The following is a 17,454-nucleotide window of genomic DNA, read 5'->3' as shown; positions in this document are numbered from 1 at the left end:
GAGTTAAGCTGCTTGGGGATTTTTGTTTTTAATTTTACATGGCTCCTGACAAAGATATAGAAATTATCTAAGGAATAAACAATTGATACACTTAATAAAAACAAAACAGCATATAACAATTCCTAATACAAAAACCGGCAAGGCTTCATAAAACCTTTCAGTTCTTTTTGCTTCTTCATTGAGAATGTTCACATTGAAATGAAACAGGAAATAGAGATGTAGAGAGGGAATGCCATGTGATAAAAGGTTCCTGACCTGATTAAAACCCAGGTCGTCACACCACTACAGCATGCACCCCTCCACTGGGTGACCAGCTCGTCACAGAAGCCGTAATATGCAAAGATCAGAGTGAGAAGTGACGTGAGGGAGGAAGAACAGGAGATGTGACAGGGGGAACTGCATAGAGATAAGTGGAAACAGATAATATGTATATTGTGATGAAATTGTTTGATTTTTCACCGCAGTCAACGCATACGTCTCCTGTTTTATACTATAGACAGACTGTACAGAAATATTAATAATCTGCTATGGAACAAAGGACTGCAAAACAGCACTGGGAACCAATGCAGACTGAACATTAGTCGAAGTCTCTTTATTAGCTCGGTCACATTCTAAAATGATATTACTTATATCACATAAATAGGATATATCATTGCCATCATAAGTCTCATCTCTAGCTATTATAAGTACATGACACAGGTACGACACAGCAATTTGAAATAAAAATTAAATTATGCGTGTTGGGAAATACCCATTACATGTACAGAAGCTGGGTAAGGGTGAATTTGACTCACCGTCACACTGGTGTGTATTCCCGTGAAACAAGTTTGACTGCTATCTGCATTTTCTCCCTTTTCCAGCTTCCCTATTATATTACTGATAAGAGATCTGCATCTGATGCCACAGTATGTCTCATGCTCAGTAGCTGACATTAACCATGTCATTGCTGTGTTAAATCTTATATGCTACATAAAACATTTATCAAAGAGGCATGTCAGAAACATTTAACATTTAACCTGAATTTGCTGCATTACTTCTTATGTAACAATGTTTATCTGTATCATTTCTGTTAAATAAACTAACAAATAAATAAAAAATATAGCTTTCTTGCACTTGAACTAATTACACTCACAGCAGTTAAATCTCTTTTATAATTTTATACTTTTAACATTGCAAAACAGGTGTAATTGCATAAACTCACAGTAAACCTGCGTATAAACTCCACTACTCAAGCATAGGCAGGTTTGATTTAGGTATGTAAAGGAAAAGGTGCACACTGAATAGTGCTACCCAAAAGTTTAAAGGTATAGCTTGACATTTTAGGAAATACACTTATTCACTCTCATGCTGAGAGTTTAATAAGAGTATTGATATCACTCTCATGCTTGTACAGCAAATATGAAGCTACAGCTGGCAGCCTGTAAGCTTTTTTGCTGCTGACTGTATCCTTATATTTATCACCTTATATTTATGTGTAATTATTGCTTTAATGATGCAATGTTTTGACCTTCAAGGTCTTCATTAGGCAAAGTTTCATGTGAATCTTGAAAGTTGAAACAGTGCATTAATAAACTTTTGGAAGGTTGCAATATTCATGTTTGGACATCGTTTTTTCCTTTCTCTGCTGTTTTTGTCCTGCTCCGGTACCCAATTGGGTTCAGATCATTTTCTTTGGTTTGATTGTAACATTAATTCAGGTTATCTACAATCAAATCCACCTGTACATTTTTTCTTATGAGCCTGCTATATGTCAGTAGCCTGGAGCAAAGGGAGGAGGTGGAAGGTACTCTTGGGGTAACCTTCCATCAGTTGGTCTTGCACCAGTGCAAGTGTAGGAAAATGGTGGACCATCAAAGGTCTGCTGCCCGGTGATCTCCTGGTACTCATTCTCAGTATTTGCACTCCTGTCAATTGCCTCCATCTTCTGTTCAGCCTCCATGTTAATCTCAGCGTACTCCTGTGACATGCTCCTCTTCTTTTGGAATTTCTTCTTGAGGTTCTTTAGGTTGGTGACCACCGACGGCTTTGCTTCGTGGTTCCTTGTAGGCGGGATGTTGGCACCGTGTGGGTGGTCGTTGGCTGCAGGTGCGGAGGGCCTCTCAGGTGCAGAGACTGTTCTGATGCAAGCCTGGTTCTGCTTCAGTGGAGGTACAGTGGTCCGAACAGGGACTTCAGGAGGCTGGTTGAGTGGAACATTGTCACCTGTGTATCTCTTCCTGGCAGCTGGCACAGGCTTGAGATCATAAAAATGAAACATACAGCACAGAAAATTGTTAGAAAATATAAGGACTCTGAAAACCTGATTTTAAATTTCAAGTATTTCTTTAAAATATTAAGTAATCATGACTAAATAAGCAACACAAGTTAAAAATGGGGGGAAAAAATAACTAAAAAATGTAGCTAATCTGCCTCATCAGGACTATTGACAGTTGCCTGGCAACACACAGAAACCATCATGAGAGTTTGATTTACAGATTCCTTAATCCTGATTTGCGAACACAAGCACATGACATCACCTTTTACCGGCAGAGCCCCAATCAAAATTAGAGTGAAAAAGCAAATACAGAGGCAGAAATACTGAAATCTCTCAAACACAACAACGAAAAGTGGTCTAAATTTGGGACAAAATGATATGTGTTCATGTAGTAACACATCTTATAGTAAGAAACTCATAAGTGACAAAATATGTTTTCAGGGCCTTTAAATACACTGTGTAGAAAACATATTAAGAAACATTTTTGTAATTTCAAGAAACTGGAACTGGCATATTTTTAACAATTTTATCACCAGACAGTATGTAAAATAGTCTACTTCGGTCATCATTACCAAGGCTGGAACTGGAGTGGTGGTGTTGGAAATTTCATCTTCCAAAGAAGGATAAAGTCTGTTCGGTTGGCTGGTTGGAGACAGAGACGTAGAGTTCCTCGGGTTATTTGGTCGATAAGGAAGGGCAGGTGGGATATCTTCCAGTGATACTGGGTGACTCTTACTGGGATGCAGGGAGTTGTTTGTTAACAAACTGGTGTTAGGGTTCAGATGTCTTTGTGGAAACAGTAGTTCTGCATAATCGGTCGTGTCATTTGACGTCTAAAATAGGATCAGACAGGAAGAGAGTGAGAGGAAGGCAGAACAATTTGTGAGTGTTTTCTGTTTGCATGATGTACAGGCAGCATGCAAAAATTGTGGTTTTGGATCATAAAGGTGATTCAGTTTCAGCTCTAAATGCATGTACAGTAAATTCACAAGTATGTGGTACTGATGATTCATCGTGATTTACACAGCTAAACCAAGGTCATTGAGGATGTTACACTAACAGCAGAAACCTGAATAGTGAGTACAATGACCTACAAACTACACAAATTAATAATTAATGGAATGACCTTTTGGTGTAGGCACCTGTATGTTGGTAGAATATAACAAAACATTTTCTCACTTGTCCACAAGCGACAGTCAAGACCTCAGTGAAAGGCAAGATGGGTGTCCTACGATGAAAGTCCACCAGGTCCTGCAGAAACCGGTGAGGCCTGTTCTCGCCCACGATAATATAATGGCCATCCTCCAATGCATCAATCATGAAATGTCTGCATCGGTCTGCCGCACTGACATTCAGAGGCATGAAAACTATAAATATCAGGAAGATTGAACAGGCCAAATCTTTTTTGTTTGAGTATGCAAGTATAAAGGGTAAAATAAAGCTCCTTTAATCCTGCGAACACTCACCGATATGAGAGAGTGTAGCCGATCCTGCTCTCACTGACTCTGATCAGGAAGTAGCCCGGAGGCTTGGACATCAGTAGCTCCTCTGCAGTCCTGCACAAGTAATTAACATGCCCAAATTACCACAAACAAAAGCCCCTTTCACGCATGCACTTTAATCTGTGAATGATCATGTGTCTTATCATGCGCAAACAAGAGCTATAATTAGCTTTCTGTGAAAGTTGCTCTGGGAATGTGGCATCTTAAGATTCATACATAGAATCTTGGTGTTGAACACATCTCACCTCTCATGTATATAATCAGTTAAATAGGATTGTGTGATAAATACTGTACATTATACTGTTGTCAATTAAGTAAATGTTTGGAGTACATCATGTCTAACAACAGTCTACTATATGATTCATTGAACAGAGTCAATTATATGTACACAGGGTGTGGAGGAAGTATGGATCTATTAAAAGTAGGAATATGCTGCTATAAAGTATTACAAGGGCAAAGTCCACCATTGAAGAACTGTTGTATCTGTGATTGATGTGTATCATAGGTAAAATATTGAATGATTTGTCCTTGTACTTATAGATAAAAGATGCAGTGGTTCAGTTTTATTTGTTTTGCTTATTGTATAAATAATGGAAGGAAAATATCTCTTCCAAATCCTGTACTGATGAATTATAGATTTTTCCATCACTTAAAAGCTCACACATTACTCTTTGTTTGTACTTTTTCATATTGTGTTTGGTTTGTTATGTCTTGCTTTTGTCAGATGTTATCAAAAAATTCCCTAAAATCATCCTGCACTATACTTGAGAGTCATTTTATACTTGAGTAATTTACTAAAAACAATCACTGCATGCTGGTACATGACACGTGTATCTTAATCATGTACGATTTTTAAAACAAGGCCCTCCACATTCCTTTGCTGTAGATGGCAGACACTGATAGACTTTGTAATCTTACTTCCTGGAAATGATCCCATGAAACCATTCTGGGACTACTCCGTTTCTGATCACAGAGCTGAGCTGAGACCCTGTAAACCAGGTGAAAGCATCACGCTGTCCTTGGGACGACTGACTCCACTCCATCATCCTGGGAAACAGCTGATTTAATCCTCTGTTGGGAAATTCAATGAGAACAAACACATATGATACATATTGTACACCCACACCTTCTGTACAAACAAACACAGGAGTATACAAACATACAGTATATGTAGCAGCACAAACCATTTACTGATGTGGGTAAAATGCCAATTATTTCAAATCACAGAACAATACTGAATGCACTTGCTGTTTTTCCCTTTTTCTATATTCATTGTTCCTGTTTCTACTACACATATGGTCACAACATACTTCTCATTTTTCCTCAGTTTAACTTGTAGACAAATCACAAACAGGTTCAGATTTTCTCCAAATTTAAACATCATAAAGTTGATTTACAATATAAAATTTAGCCTGCACACAGTGTTGTACTATAACTGTTGCAGCAATTGTTTATTTATTAATTACTGAAGAAGCCAAAAGCTGCTTTAATTTGGTCAATTCAAAATTTATTGAATTAGTTCAAGCACTCAAATCCCTCAAAGTGACACCGGTTTAGTCAATAAAACTCAATCATGGTGCCTCCGGTACGCTCACAGCAAAGTTTACAGTTTACTCACCTTCTCTGGCAGCTCCGTGAATAATGACACAGCGAAGCTCACTCACCTGACTACACTTGTCTGGGGGAGGGGCCAAAACTATCACCTGTCTAAGCAGTGTGTGGCATAGACAGTACATTTATATTGCATAGGAACATACAGCGACATTAATGCGGATGTATGGCCATATGTGTATACACTCACGTGTTTAATCAACACTGAGGGATAGAAATTGTTGCCATTTCTCAGGTTAAAGTTTCTATTCCAGTGTCAGAGTCAGAGGCTTCAGTCTAACACTCAGCTGCTGCATAACGTTACACTCCCTAAGCTGAAGCAAGAGTCCATTACGATTAGTTGTAACTTACATAAAATTGGGTGTAACTCAGCAGGACCATTCATTTTGTTAATATTTGCCAACTGTTCAACTTTATTCCTCTGCCAGATGTATTTCAATAGAGGAAGCAGATATATTTTGTAGAGAGTGTCAGCTCAACCTTATCCTACAGATTGTTTTTGTACATTGGCCTACAGGGGATGAACTTAACAGGTTATACACCTGGACTATAAATGCAGTCAAAAAGCCCTGCTGTACCTTTCAAGTGTACCTTATTGATTCTAAACTATACTTGAGGACATTGCTTGCCACAGTAGTGGAAGAAGTATTCAGATCCTTCACTTAAGTAAAAGTACCAATACAGCAATGTAAAAATACTCCATTACAGTATTGTGATATGATTAATGGGAGAGGAAAGAAGAAAAAACAAAGTTCTGATACACAAATCTGTTTTCAGTTTTTGGATGTTTTCTCTAATCTTTGATTTTTGGTGAAATATTGGATCATTCGAACATTTAGTGAAATGAAACCATGTGAGAAGTTTAGAGGGAAAAATCATTATTTGGTGGAGCTGTTTACAACTCATAGACATCTGAAATGTGACCCCAACTACACACTGCTTTTTGTGAAACATCAAAAGCCAAAAAGGTTGGAAAACACTGGTTTCATCTCTAACAAGACAAAGTAGGGGAGTAGAAAGTACAATATTTCCCTCTGAAATGCAGTAGAATGGAAGTATAAAGAAGCATAAAATGGAAATACTCAAGTAAAGTACAAGTACCTCAAAAGTGTACTTAAATACAGTACTTGAGAAAATATACTTAGTTACTCTCTACTACTGGCTTGTCATGATGTCAGGCATACCTTACAATATCATGCAATGCAATACACCACAAACTATTTTAATCAGTCACAATAAAAAGGCAACTGCCTGGCTGATGATGTAATATGCCAATACTGTACATGTGCAGAAATGACTTCCATTAATTGTTCTAGTCAGAAAGGAACCTCTCATAGACAGGAACTAGCTTAACAATTAAAGTTCATGATCATTGTTGGTGGCATATGCCCTGTTTAATGCACTGTTCAATGACAATTCTTGGTAATGCTGGAGAGACGCTTCAGGGAAAGTAAACAGCCAATATGGAAAGTTTTCCTCCTACATGATGATTGTCTGAATGTGAAAAAAAACCTAAAGGTCAAAGTCTTTCTGGCATGATATCCCTCCCATGCAAGGCGGTAGTGATGAACTCCAGAGTTAATATTTTTTGTGAGGACCATCTCTGTTTACACAAACACACTGCACCTCTTCCATTGACTAAAAAAAGTTATTTTTCTTACTGTAGGTGACTTGTGCCAACAATTTACAGCTTTTGCTCTGGTTGCATATTTAGTTAGATGAGGCATTGAACAGATGACATCTCTGCCCCCTGAGCAGTCAGCATCTTATTGTGCCCACAGCCCCAGAAACACTGACTTCTCTTAAGATGCTGTTTAGTATTGAGCTGTAGCTATCTATTGCATGACCGGCAGTGCTAGCTGGGCCACTGCTGAGCTAAATGCGGAACATTTGCATTTTACAGACCAGAGATGACGGTGTTATGCTGAACAGAATAGCAGATTAATTTGCAACACAAAATTGCAGGCTACAGAGGACAAAACATGACTGTCATCCACACTGGGTGATAATATTATGATTCTATACAAAAGGGTCAAATAAAATGAATTACAAATTTAAGAGAACAAACAATTGAGATTAGTAGTAAATACATTTTTAATGGTAAAAACTTGCTTGATTTTTAATACTCTGTGTTCTTGGATTGGACAGGTCTTTAACAGTGGTGGATGGTAATTAAGTACATTTACTCAAATACTGTACGAAAGTACAATTTCAAGGTACTTTACTTGAGTATTTACATTTTATGCCACTTTATACTTCAGAACTACAATATTTCAATTTTTACTTCACCATATTCATTTTACAGTTATAATTACTAGTTAAATTACAGACTCAGAAACCTGAGTCTGTGAAGTTCTTAATATTAGCATCACTATAAACAGGCTACAATGTTATAACCCATTTTACACAGACAGTAATCTGTTACTATAAATAATCCACTTATACATTATATAATAATCAAACACTGAAAGGGACCATTTTTCTGCACAATAAGTAGACTACTTTTAATTGTGATAATGTAAATGCATTTTGCTTTTAATACTTATGTATTTGCTTTTACTTCCTTTTAATACTTACCTAAGTAAGGTCTGGAATACAAGACTTTTACTTGGAGTAATGGAGTATTTTTACAAAGTAGTATTGCAACTTTTATACAAGGACCAAATCTGAATACTTCTTCCAACACTAGTTGAAGATGTCTACTGTATTCTGTATGACAGCAATCATTCAAAATAGTGTCATCACTGTAGTGAAACAGATGTACATGTATTGTATCTTAATCCTAAATTAGGAGGCTCGCTCACCTGAAGGCTGTCTGAAATTATACCACTGTTTTATACAAGGTGAAAGCAAAATAAATCAGGCCAGACCCCTTAAAAAAATCAGCTGAAGGAAAATAAATCCTGAGGAGAAATTGACGGAAAAGATTACATAATGTGAATTAATTTATAATATACATGAGTTCTGTGCTCAACTGTTCAAATTCAAAAATTCTATCTTAAAAACACATTTTGACTGATTTTAAAAGTTTTGTACTGTTTTGTGTCTTTCCTAGAAAGGCAGATTTGGCTCTCCACAGTTTTAATACTTTAAACCTTAAAAGTAACTTGTCATGTTTTTTATTAGTCAGATTATGGATAAGTATCACCAATGTAATAGAGTCCAGTTGAATACATTTAGTGATATAAATTCAAAGTTAATATAAAATAATAACACAGCTTGAAAGTATCCTTCCTGACACTGTTTTACAAATTTAATAGTCAACATGAATTTCCAATGATAAACGTTGCAAATATAATAAATTGACTTAACAATTTCTTAAGAATCTCATTTTTAATAAATCATCAAAGTACACATATCTACAAAAAGGTGTAGATCAATCAGATTTACTACAGTACAATCATTGTAGATCTTATTTACAATTGCTGAATTATTTTATTTCGTCCCCATGAAACAAATCAATCAGCGATGAAATCTAAATGTATTTAGGGAATGCTGAAGATATGTTAACATTGAACTGCCAGATTTATAATTAATGACTCCAATCAAAAAAACCTGAGCTCATTTTACAGACCAAATTTATGCAGATTTAGGCTGAACTTTAAGTCTAAAAACCTGTGTGAGCCAGTTTAAACAAAAGAATTGCTGAAATCTTAAATTAAGCCCAACCAAGCCAACAATGATAATTTAAATCCACAGGTTAACATCTATGCAGTTGCAGATTCAATGAATCCTCAGCACCGCTAGAAATGATTTCCTCTCACCGTAAAACCTCTGAGGTGATATTAATCAGCTTTCAATTAACATCCTATTCTTACGCTTGATCAGCTCAACAGAGCAAACACACAGAATTTCTAGTGACAGCAGAAAATAAAACAGCAAGGATACTTTGCACATTTCTAATCTCAAATAAAGCTTGTCAAGTCAAATGTGCAAAGCTTTTTGAGGTTTTCTACGCATCCAGAATGCATAGCTAACATGGCCATGATACTGGGCCAAAACAAAACACAGGATGCCTGGAAAGAAGAGAAAGAGGGGAGGAAATAAGAGTGATTGGGTGAGGGTGGGGTGGGGAAATCTGGGGTTCCTAAAAGCAGAATTGGGGATGCCAATGTGGAAAACACACTGGAAAAATTACATTTCAATAAATGGGAATGTTGTGACAAGTTGTAATGAAGAAAACCATCTCTAAATAATGATCTTCTGCATATCTTCATTATGCTAGCTTAAAAACGAGGTGTCAGTGCTCAGGTGTTTTTAGGAAACCCAGATGGGGTACGTGGAAAACTTGTGCATTAATAATTTTGTTTTCAGTTAAGACTTGCAACAAACAAAGTCAACAAATGTTAAGAATTCATCTGAAAAAGCATTTTTTTTTACAGAAAGAACACATGAAAAGTGCATAATCAACAAGAACATAAAAGGGCACTTTGTCATTTTGGTGCTATGTTTTGTGTCACTCCATAAATACTGCTACAGCACAGCCCCTATCCAAGGCCCAGAAAACAGTTGTGTACATGCTCCCCCAATAAGACCTGTCAACCAGAAGAAGTATAAATGCATAAAACAATGATTTTATCATTGCTGTGATACCCTCTGTGCTGCTATGTAACTGCTGCCTCCAGGTGTCAGGGTTAGGTATTGCTAAATCCACCAGTTGAAGTGCATCAAATAATCCTCTACACCTCGACCGCATCTCACTTTTCCTAAGAATACATTGCAATACCTAAAATGATGAGCAAAGCAACAACAAAAGGAATCTTTGTGCTCTTAATATAAGCATACTTTGTCAAAAACCCAGCCTTACTGCAACCATGTGAATACCTAAGAGCCAGAGTCAGGGCTCCGTATACATTACATTGCACATTAAAGTGTTCACAAGAGGAATGGAATGTCTCAGCCTAAGAAATCAACAGAAAGACATGAGAAAGAAAAGGTGGACAGAGGACATATAAACCCCAGTGTTGATATGATGAGTAATATATGCGCTGGCAATGCTGTTTCATAATCAACGATGTATTTACATGTCGCGTTTACATAATAAAAATCTAGGCCACCCAGTCAGTACACACATGTAGTACAACAGCTTCAAAGACTAGTGCTCAGCTGGGATTGTACTCCCATCACCTCGGAGACACAGGTCGCATTATTTGACCGTTGGATTAAAAATTGGGATGCCCATGAGAGCAGAAGGCTTCTTCTGTAAAGATAGTTTGGGCTACTTTTGGTGTTAATGATCAATACTGGTTGAGAAAATAAGACCTCATCAAGTGACAGTGACAACCGGTGAAAAAACTCAGAGGCATCAGATTTATCTTATTGTACAGATAATATCCGGTAGGCAAAGATTATTGGCAGTATAGGTTTGTTCGTTTTTAGTGTCTCACAAGGAGCCAGTCTTTAAAAGTCATTAAAATCTAAGGAATCAAGTTGAATCTTTCAATCTAAGTAGCAACTGTAAAAAAAAAAAAAAAAGGTATCTGATTTAGTATGTAACAGAGGCCACAGTAATTAAATTCACTGGTGTCAAGGGAAGACTGGTTATCCAAAGGAGTAATAAACTTTTGTTTTTGCTACGATAGATAAGCACAGGACAATCAGTCGAGAAGGAGGAAGACACATGAAGAAAGGTAAAAGAGAGATCAGAGTGTGCTCTGTCCAGTTCTGTCCAGTGGGGGACACAGTTAAGGCGATGGTGGATGCCGACGCTCCCGTCTCCTCACAGGAGTGTGCAGCGGAAGAAACTGCTCTTCTTGGGCTGTTCTGTTATCTTTACTCCTTGACTGCTGCCCTGCGGGTTGTTGCCCTCCTAAAATACACAGATGAGACACCACGTCCAAAATAAGACGACAGCAAAAACACCACCCGATGACCACCACTGATACCGTACATGCTGTAACCAATGTTACCCATCTAATACAGTTGCCACTTTTCTACATCCTTACCAGTTTCTTGTCCATTTTTGCTTTGATGTCTCTGGCGAGGGTTAAGAAGGCCTGCAGACAAAAGCAAGTGATCAAGTTGAAGCACATTAATGGCAGCGACTCTGGTTGGGACCAGTGCTTTTAGAAGGTAAATGGTGGGTTTAACTGGAATCAACAATCCCAGAAGAAACTAGTTGTTTTTGGAAAAAATTTACATCCCATCTTGGAAGCAGTCAAAATCATTTTCTCCAGCAGTTAGTTTGTTTTTTTTTTAGCTCCTCATCATCTATGACAGCAGTAATTCTTGGCTGCTTGACAAACAATTTGGACCCCGGTCTGTAACTGCAGTAAAGATGTCGTCAGACGGGTTTGAGTCGTTTTCACTCATCATAAATTTATTTCCTCCATGGCAGAAAAACATGTTACGTGAGCCTCCAGAAATTCCTGCAGGTTAAACTGAGCTAACAAAACACTTTTAGTTGACTGACTCTAATGCACACTCTCATTCAAAAACAATCTCTGATCTTATGAACACATAACAGTGTAGTGCTCATATGACCCCCACTTTTTAAAATGTTATTTCCAGATTAAAATATCATCTTATATTTGGGCCAGTACGCTAATTCTTATTCATTAATAATTGTGGTTGAACACTATAAAACCAAAGGAACAAAAGTTTCACGTTAGATGCACGCAGATAGTCTATCTGCAGGTTTGCAGTGAGGTGAGCATGTTGTGTAATTATCTTGATTATTACCAAGATAGTTTTCAGCTAATGGGGATCCTTTAGTACAGAATCACCATAGAAAGAGAAGTATTTTTATACTATGTTAGTATAGTGCGATTGCATCTTTTATAATGGTCTTATGTTCAACAAGCACAAAGCCGCCTATTCATTAAAGAAGTTTCCCTTTCTACTGTGCGAAGAATTACTCTACTCATGGGTAATGACTCTTTATAGACACAAAGGTCAGTTGTGGTTTGTTTACTTTTAATGGTTAAAATGACAATATAACTTGGGAATATTAATAGTTGAACTATTGACCACCTGCGGCACCCTTTTAAGAGTCTAAAGTCTGAAAGTGTAGATCAGTTTGCCTAAGGTCTTACACATGGCAAAAATACTTTCAACTATCAATGAATAGTAGCAGAAAAAGTGTGAACTCACATTCTCCACATTGATGTTCGCTTTTGCGCTGGTTTCCATGAACTTGATACCGTACTCCAGCGCCAGCTGACAGCAGGAGAAAAGAGAGTGTCAGTACTGAGACGTGATAGGAACAGTAAATAAATATGTACCTCATGGGAACTTGATTCATTGTCATATTTGTCATCCTACCTTCTCTCCTCTTTCTTTGGACACCTGTCGCTTGTCATTGACATCACATTTGTTCCCAAGGACCATCCGCTCTACATCTGCTGACGCATGCTGTGAAGGTATCATGAACAGACAGAAAATGTATAAATTAATAAAATGTGTTAAATTTATGCAGTCTCTTAAGCTCTTTGTGGAATACAAGTCATATAAAATAAAACACACAAACATGCACACAGAACAGGTGAATAGCAATATTTATTCAGTCAAAGGTGAGCATATATACTTAATAATGATGATAATAATACTTTACCTCTTCTATATTCCGTATCCAGTTCTTGATGTTGTCAAAGGACTTCTCGTTAGTAATGTCATACACTAACATGATGCCCTGGAGAGTTCATAGACAGAAGACATAAGACAACTGAGCAGCCAGGCAACATTCCTTACACAGTTTTCTTAACCCATTGAAACAGACGTGGACATGAAGCAAAAATAATGTGGTTTTCTGCTGTTGATGTCGACTTTTATTAGTAACGGATCACATGATTTTGCAGTCTCAATTAAAAACACTGCTATTGAATACAACAGGAGGATCAGTACAAAATATGCAAACACAGGCATCCAGTTTAACTTGAACAAAAGGAGAGGCTAACAAAAACACCACGACGATGCTCTGAGCACGCCTCTGATTTCCCAGGTGTGTACAACATCAGCAACAACAATGTGGGGTGTGGTTCTGGTAAAGGTTTATGCTGCAGTGCTCACACCTGAGATGACCATCACACTAGTAGCCATTCAGTTCCCAGAGATACGCTGCTGTATGAATTGTAAAGCTGACAGAGCAACTTACCATGGCTCCTCTATAGTAGGCTGTTGTGATGGTTCTGAACCTCTCCTGTCCTGCTGTATCCCTACATGGGGGAAAAAAAACAACAATTTTTACACTCAACTTGCAGAATCCAGCCAAAATGACCAATGATGCCCAGTGCAAAGCATAATCTTTTCTCAAGATTTAAAGGAACACTCAAAATCTTTAGGACATTGACAGATTTGCTATCTTTCATACAGCTATCTTTCATTTTGTACATTAAAAAAAAGACTGGAGGCATAAGGAAACTGCTAAACTCCATCAAAAGTTTAAAAAACTGTCTTTCTGCTGCAAAGCAGACACCAATAAATTCAAGAGCTGGCTGGGTTTTGTTAAAAAGCCAACAACTTCATGGACACTAAAGGAACAGGACGTGTGAGATGCCACAGGACACAGTTGTTATTATGCCAACTGCTCCTTAAACCACAATGTCTAATTTTTCCCTTCTAAAAGTATTAAAAGACACACATGCAGAGTGTAGACATGTCAGCTTGAGAGTGCTGAATACACTATTGACAGCGCTCTACTAGCCATTTCCTGGTTTCAGCCTTAGTGCTACGGTGAATTTATTATGAGTTACCTCTGAAGTGAAAGCACAGAAGTAAAGCTGATGTCGATCTTCTCACCTAACATTTATTAAGACAGCAAATACGCATATTTCCCAAAATATCAGAGCATTTCTGTGGATATATTGGTATAAAAGCATTGCATGCATTGGTACAAGAGATGGTATTCATTACTGCAAGTAAAACCATGAAGTCAACAATGATGTCAACCACGGCCGCAAAAAGTGGTACAAAGGTTTTGGCACAGGAAGTGATACAGATTATAATATCTAAGATTATACAACTAGATTTTTTACAGGTTCCCATTGTCATAACAAGTATTCATTCAATAATATCTGATGTTGGTGATATCACCTCTAAATAACATGTTTAAAAACATGCCACTCTGCATATGCTGTGCTCACTTAAGGGAACACAGTTACTTATCATCCTGTTGTACAATTGACATATACACATTCAGCTGTCAGATTATTAGGCACATCCAGCTAAAAGTAATACAGTCTACAACAACCGCCCTGCAGTAACCCGACCTTTCTTTGTTTAGACTGTTTTAGAGAGGTGTTATTTCAACTTTAGGTGATTGTGGAAGCTCTAATTGTAGTGTTCAAATATATTATATTATACTGAGATGGGTTTCTAATGTTTTGTCCACCCTATTTTAAAAATTACTAAATAAAAACTCTTCTCAGTAAAGAGCCATACCTCTGTCTTAAGAACAAAACCTGGACAATATAACCTCCATGCGTGCAGTATGTAATAAATGAATGTAATGGTTATCCATCTCTGAATGTTTCTTCTTCTGCCACATTAACCAAGCTTGAAAGTGAAAGCATTTACTGTTTGACTTTCTTACCATATCTGTAGCTTGATCTTCTTTCCATCTAATTCTATTGTTCTGATCTTGAAGTCAATACCTGAAGGAAATGAAAAGAAAAATCACATTATTCATCCACATTTGGCACAACAAATGTTGTCAACATATAGAGACCACCTCGCTATACAGTTACTTTAATGTGTGACCTTAGAAGTACAGACTGGTTATCGAGTTGATCTATACTTTTTGTAACGTAAGCTAAGAGTACGAAGTGCAGGCAGCTGGTCATGAAAACTGACAACTGGCCAGCTCCCTGACAGCTTTAGCTTGTTAGCTCAGGTTGCTACAGCTAATGTATAGTCACAGCTTGGGTGGGGTAAGTTACAGATCATAACACCACATTCAAGGGGGCTTTCTGAGTATCACAAGTAGTTAAAATAGCATTGACGGCTCTGGAAAAACCCTTCTTGACAAGCCGGCAGGGCTGCTTCCTGACTAGCCACTACAAGATGAATGTTAGCCAGAAAAGTTAGCAACAAATTAGCATGACGGGTTGGGCTGCTCGGGCACCACTTTTCGGGCCAAGACACCACTGATAAAAACTACTTTTACCCACCTATAGTAGAGATAAACGTTGAGTTGAAGGCATCTTCTGAAAATCTGAATAGCACACAGGTCTTTCCGACGCCTGAATCGCCGATTAAAAGTAGTTTAAACAAGTAATCGTAAGTCTTCGCCATGTTATTAGCTATCTTACTACTGCGGATGTCCCCGCCCGCTGTACGGCGTCACCGCTGGTTAGCTGCCTTTTGGTCAAATCAACTGCCACTCTCTGTCGTCGTGGCTACGGAAGTCCTGCTGGGTATGTTGGATTTGATGTCTGCGGTCGCCCGGACTAACGACGGTTTTTACAAGTAGTAGTCAGAGATTCTGGCTACTGGCCTTATAATTTAAAGGTGTCCACCAGACATGTATTAAGACATTACAGAAATACTCTGCTTGGAACAATAATGTGTATCTGATATGGTAAAAAAGTATAATTACCACGTTAAAATCCCTAAAATGACATCTACTCCTTATATTTCACTTCAAAACTTCAAAAACACAAGATGTCTCCTACATCACTGAAAAGTCCATTAGTATGTAGTAGGCTTTTGGTAGTCAGTGTGTGTGTGTGTGTGTGTGTGTGTGTGTGCGTGTGCGCGCCTTTGTGTGCACCTGTTGTAGTTGTAGAATAGGACAGGGGTTATAAAAAACTGTATTTCATGTAGGCTATGTATGTGTGTGCATTGTATGGGTTGCTGAAAGATTATTTTATTTATGTGTTTGAGAGATTATTTTATTTATTATTTTATTTATGTGAATTTCTGTGTTTTACTGTAAAACACACTGAGCCTACAAATAAAATGGACTTGTGCACTGGAGGCTTCAAGTTTCCACATCACACTTGTGTAAGCTGCTTACTGGACCAGGATTGGCTTCCAAACTAGTTGTGATGTCACAAATCATGCCCGTAGGCCCACCTCTTAAAATCAGATTTTCAATGAGCACAGAGAAACTTTCCACTTTCAGCAGATAAATGTGAGGAAAAAAGGCCTCCAATGACTCTCTGCACAAACATCATTCTGCACAGTGAAGCTCAAACATCCAACTGAGGACCATGAAGAAAAATATATTTTTGAGTGGAGGAGGACTTTAACAACTCACTATTTTACACTTGCTTTCTATTTATTTTACTACTTGAAATCAGACAAAAATTTTCACCTAATCATTGATATTTTCATCTTATCTTATAGTATATTTTATTATTTCCATAGTGAACCCAAAAACACCACACACATAAGGCAAAACAAAAACACACCAATAATTACAAATAACATGCCCAGTCAATGCTCTGCAATAAAAACAGATGTCAGTCCCTGCAAGATGAGAAATAACCCTAATGCAATACAAAGCTCAAAAAAATTAGATGGTAGCCCCAAAAGGATACAACACCATATTACAAAAGAAGGGAAAGAATAAAAAAAAATAAAAATACAATTACCTCTACAGCAAATAGACACATTTTCTATTAGTCAATTGACCTTCTTTCTTATATAATTAAGAATCTGATACATATGAATGCAAAATTTGATAGTCAAGTTAGTCAATCCTGCAAGCAAGGTATTTCCAATTGCCTGTCGCACACGATTTACGAAGAAAAAAAAATCCACATCTGACTAAATTTCCTGTCACTGCCATTCAGGACTGCTGACAACTTCTCTAGAGGAAGAATCCTAAATATTTAATTGTACTACATATTAACTGTGGGGGGCTCGGACTCAGTCCACTTGATTGAAATCAAATGGATAAATCATGAAAATGTCAATTTTCATGATTTACAGCATGCTGGATTAAGTTAGTTTCCCTTTCATTAGTTGAGGACATCTCGACTGATGATTTTTAAATACCAGACTAAAAATCATATTAAAAGCCTAAAGACAGTTTAAAAGTTTAGGATTTGTAAAAACTTTGTCAGTCAACATACAGTGTATAGTTTTAGTTTTATTTAGTTTTTATTTCTGTGTTATGCCAAACATTTGGCCCATCCCACATGG

At 37.4% G+C, this 17,454-nt stretch overlaps 2 protein-coding genes across 2 annotated transcripts; both read right to left on the bottom strand.

Annotated features, from left to right (window-relative positions):
• Nucleotides 1-505: 505 nt before the first annotated feature.
• Nucleotides 506-5,540, bottom strand: hsh2d (hematopoietic SH2 domain containing). The gene is made up of 6 exons (XM_042417528.1): nucleotides 5,421-5,540; nucleotides 4,675-4,827; nucleotides 3,721-3,810; nucleotides 3,434-3,599; nucleotides 2,827-3,087; nucleotides 506-2,233 (listed from the first exon to the last, which is right to left on the bottom strand). The coding sequence occupies exons 2-6, from the start codon at nucleotides 4,800-4,802 to the stop codon at nucleotides 1,751-1,753; spliced, it is 1,128 nt and encodes a 375-aa protein (XP_042273462.1). The 5' UTR covers nucleotides 4,803-4,827; nucleotides 5,421-5,540; the 3' UTR covers nucleotides 506-1,750.
• Nucleotides 5,541-10,832: 5,292 nt separating this feature from the next.
• Nucleotides 10,833-15,679, bottom strand: LOC121899951 (ras-related protein Rab-8A). Its single transcript, XM_042415734.1, has 8 exons — nucleotides 15,474-15,679; nucleotides 14,897-14,957; nucleotides 13,460-13,520; nucleotides 12,920-12,997; nucleotides 12,631-12,720; nucleotides 12,460-12,525; nucleotides 11,313-11,363; nucleotides 10,833-11,176 (listed from the first exon to the last, which is right to left on the bottom strand). Exons 1-8 carry the CDS (start codon nucleotides 15,595-15,597, stop codon nucleotides 11,087-11,089), a joined length of 621 nt encoding a protein of 206 aa, XP_042271668.1. The 5' UTR covers nucleotides 15,598-15,679; the 3' UTR covers nucleotides 10,833-11,086.
• Between the last annotated feature and the right edge of the window lie 1,775 nt (nucleotides 15,680-17,454).

Source organism: Thunnus maccoyii, chromosome 7, assembly GCF_910596095.1.
Source record: "Thunnus maccoyii chromosome 7, fThuMac1.1, whole genome shotgun sequence".
NCBI classification, from domain to species: domain Eukaryota; kingdom Metazoa; phylum Chordata; class Actinopteri; order Scombriformes; family Scombridae; genus Thunnus; species Thunnus maccoyii.
The sequence above is the reverse complement of the archived record's forward strand: the minus strand, read 5'-3'. Positions and strand labels throughout refer to the sequence as shown.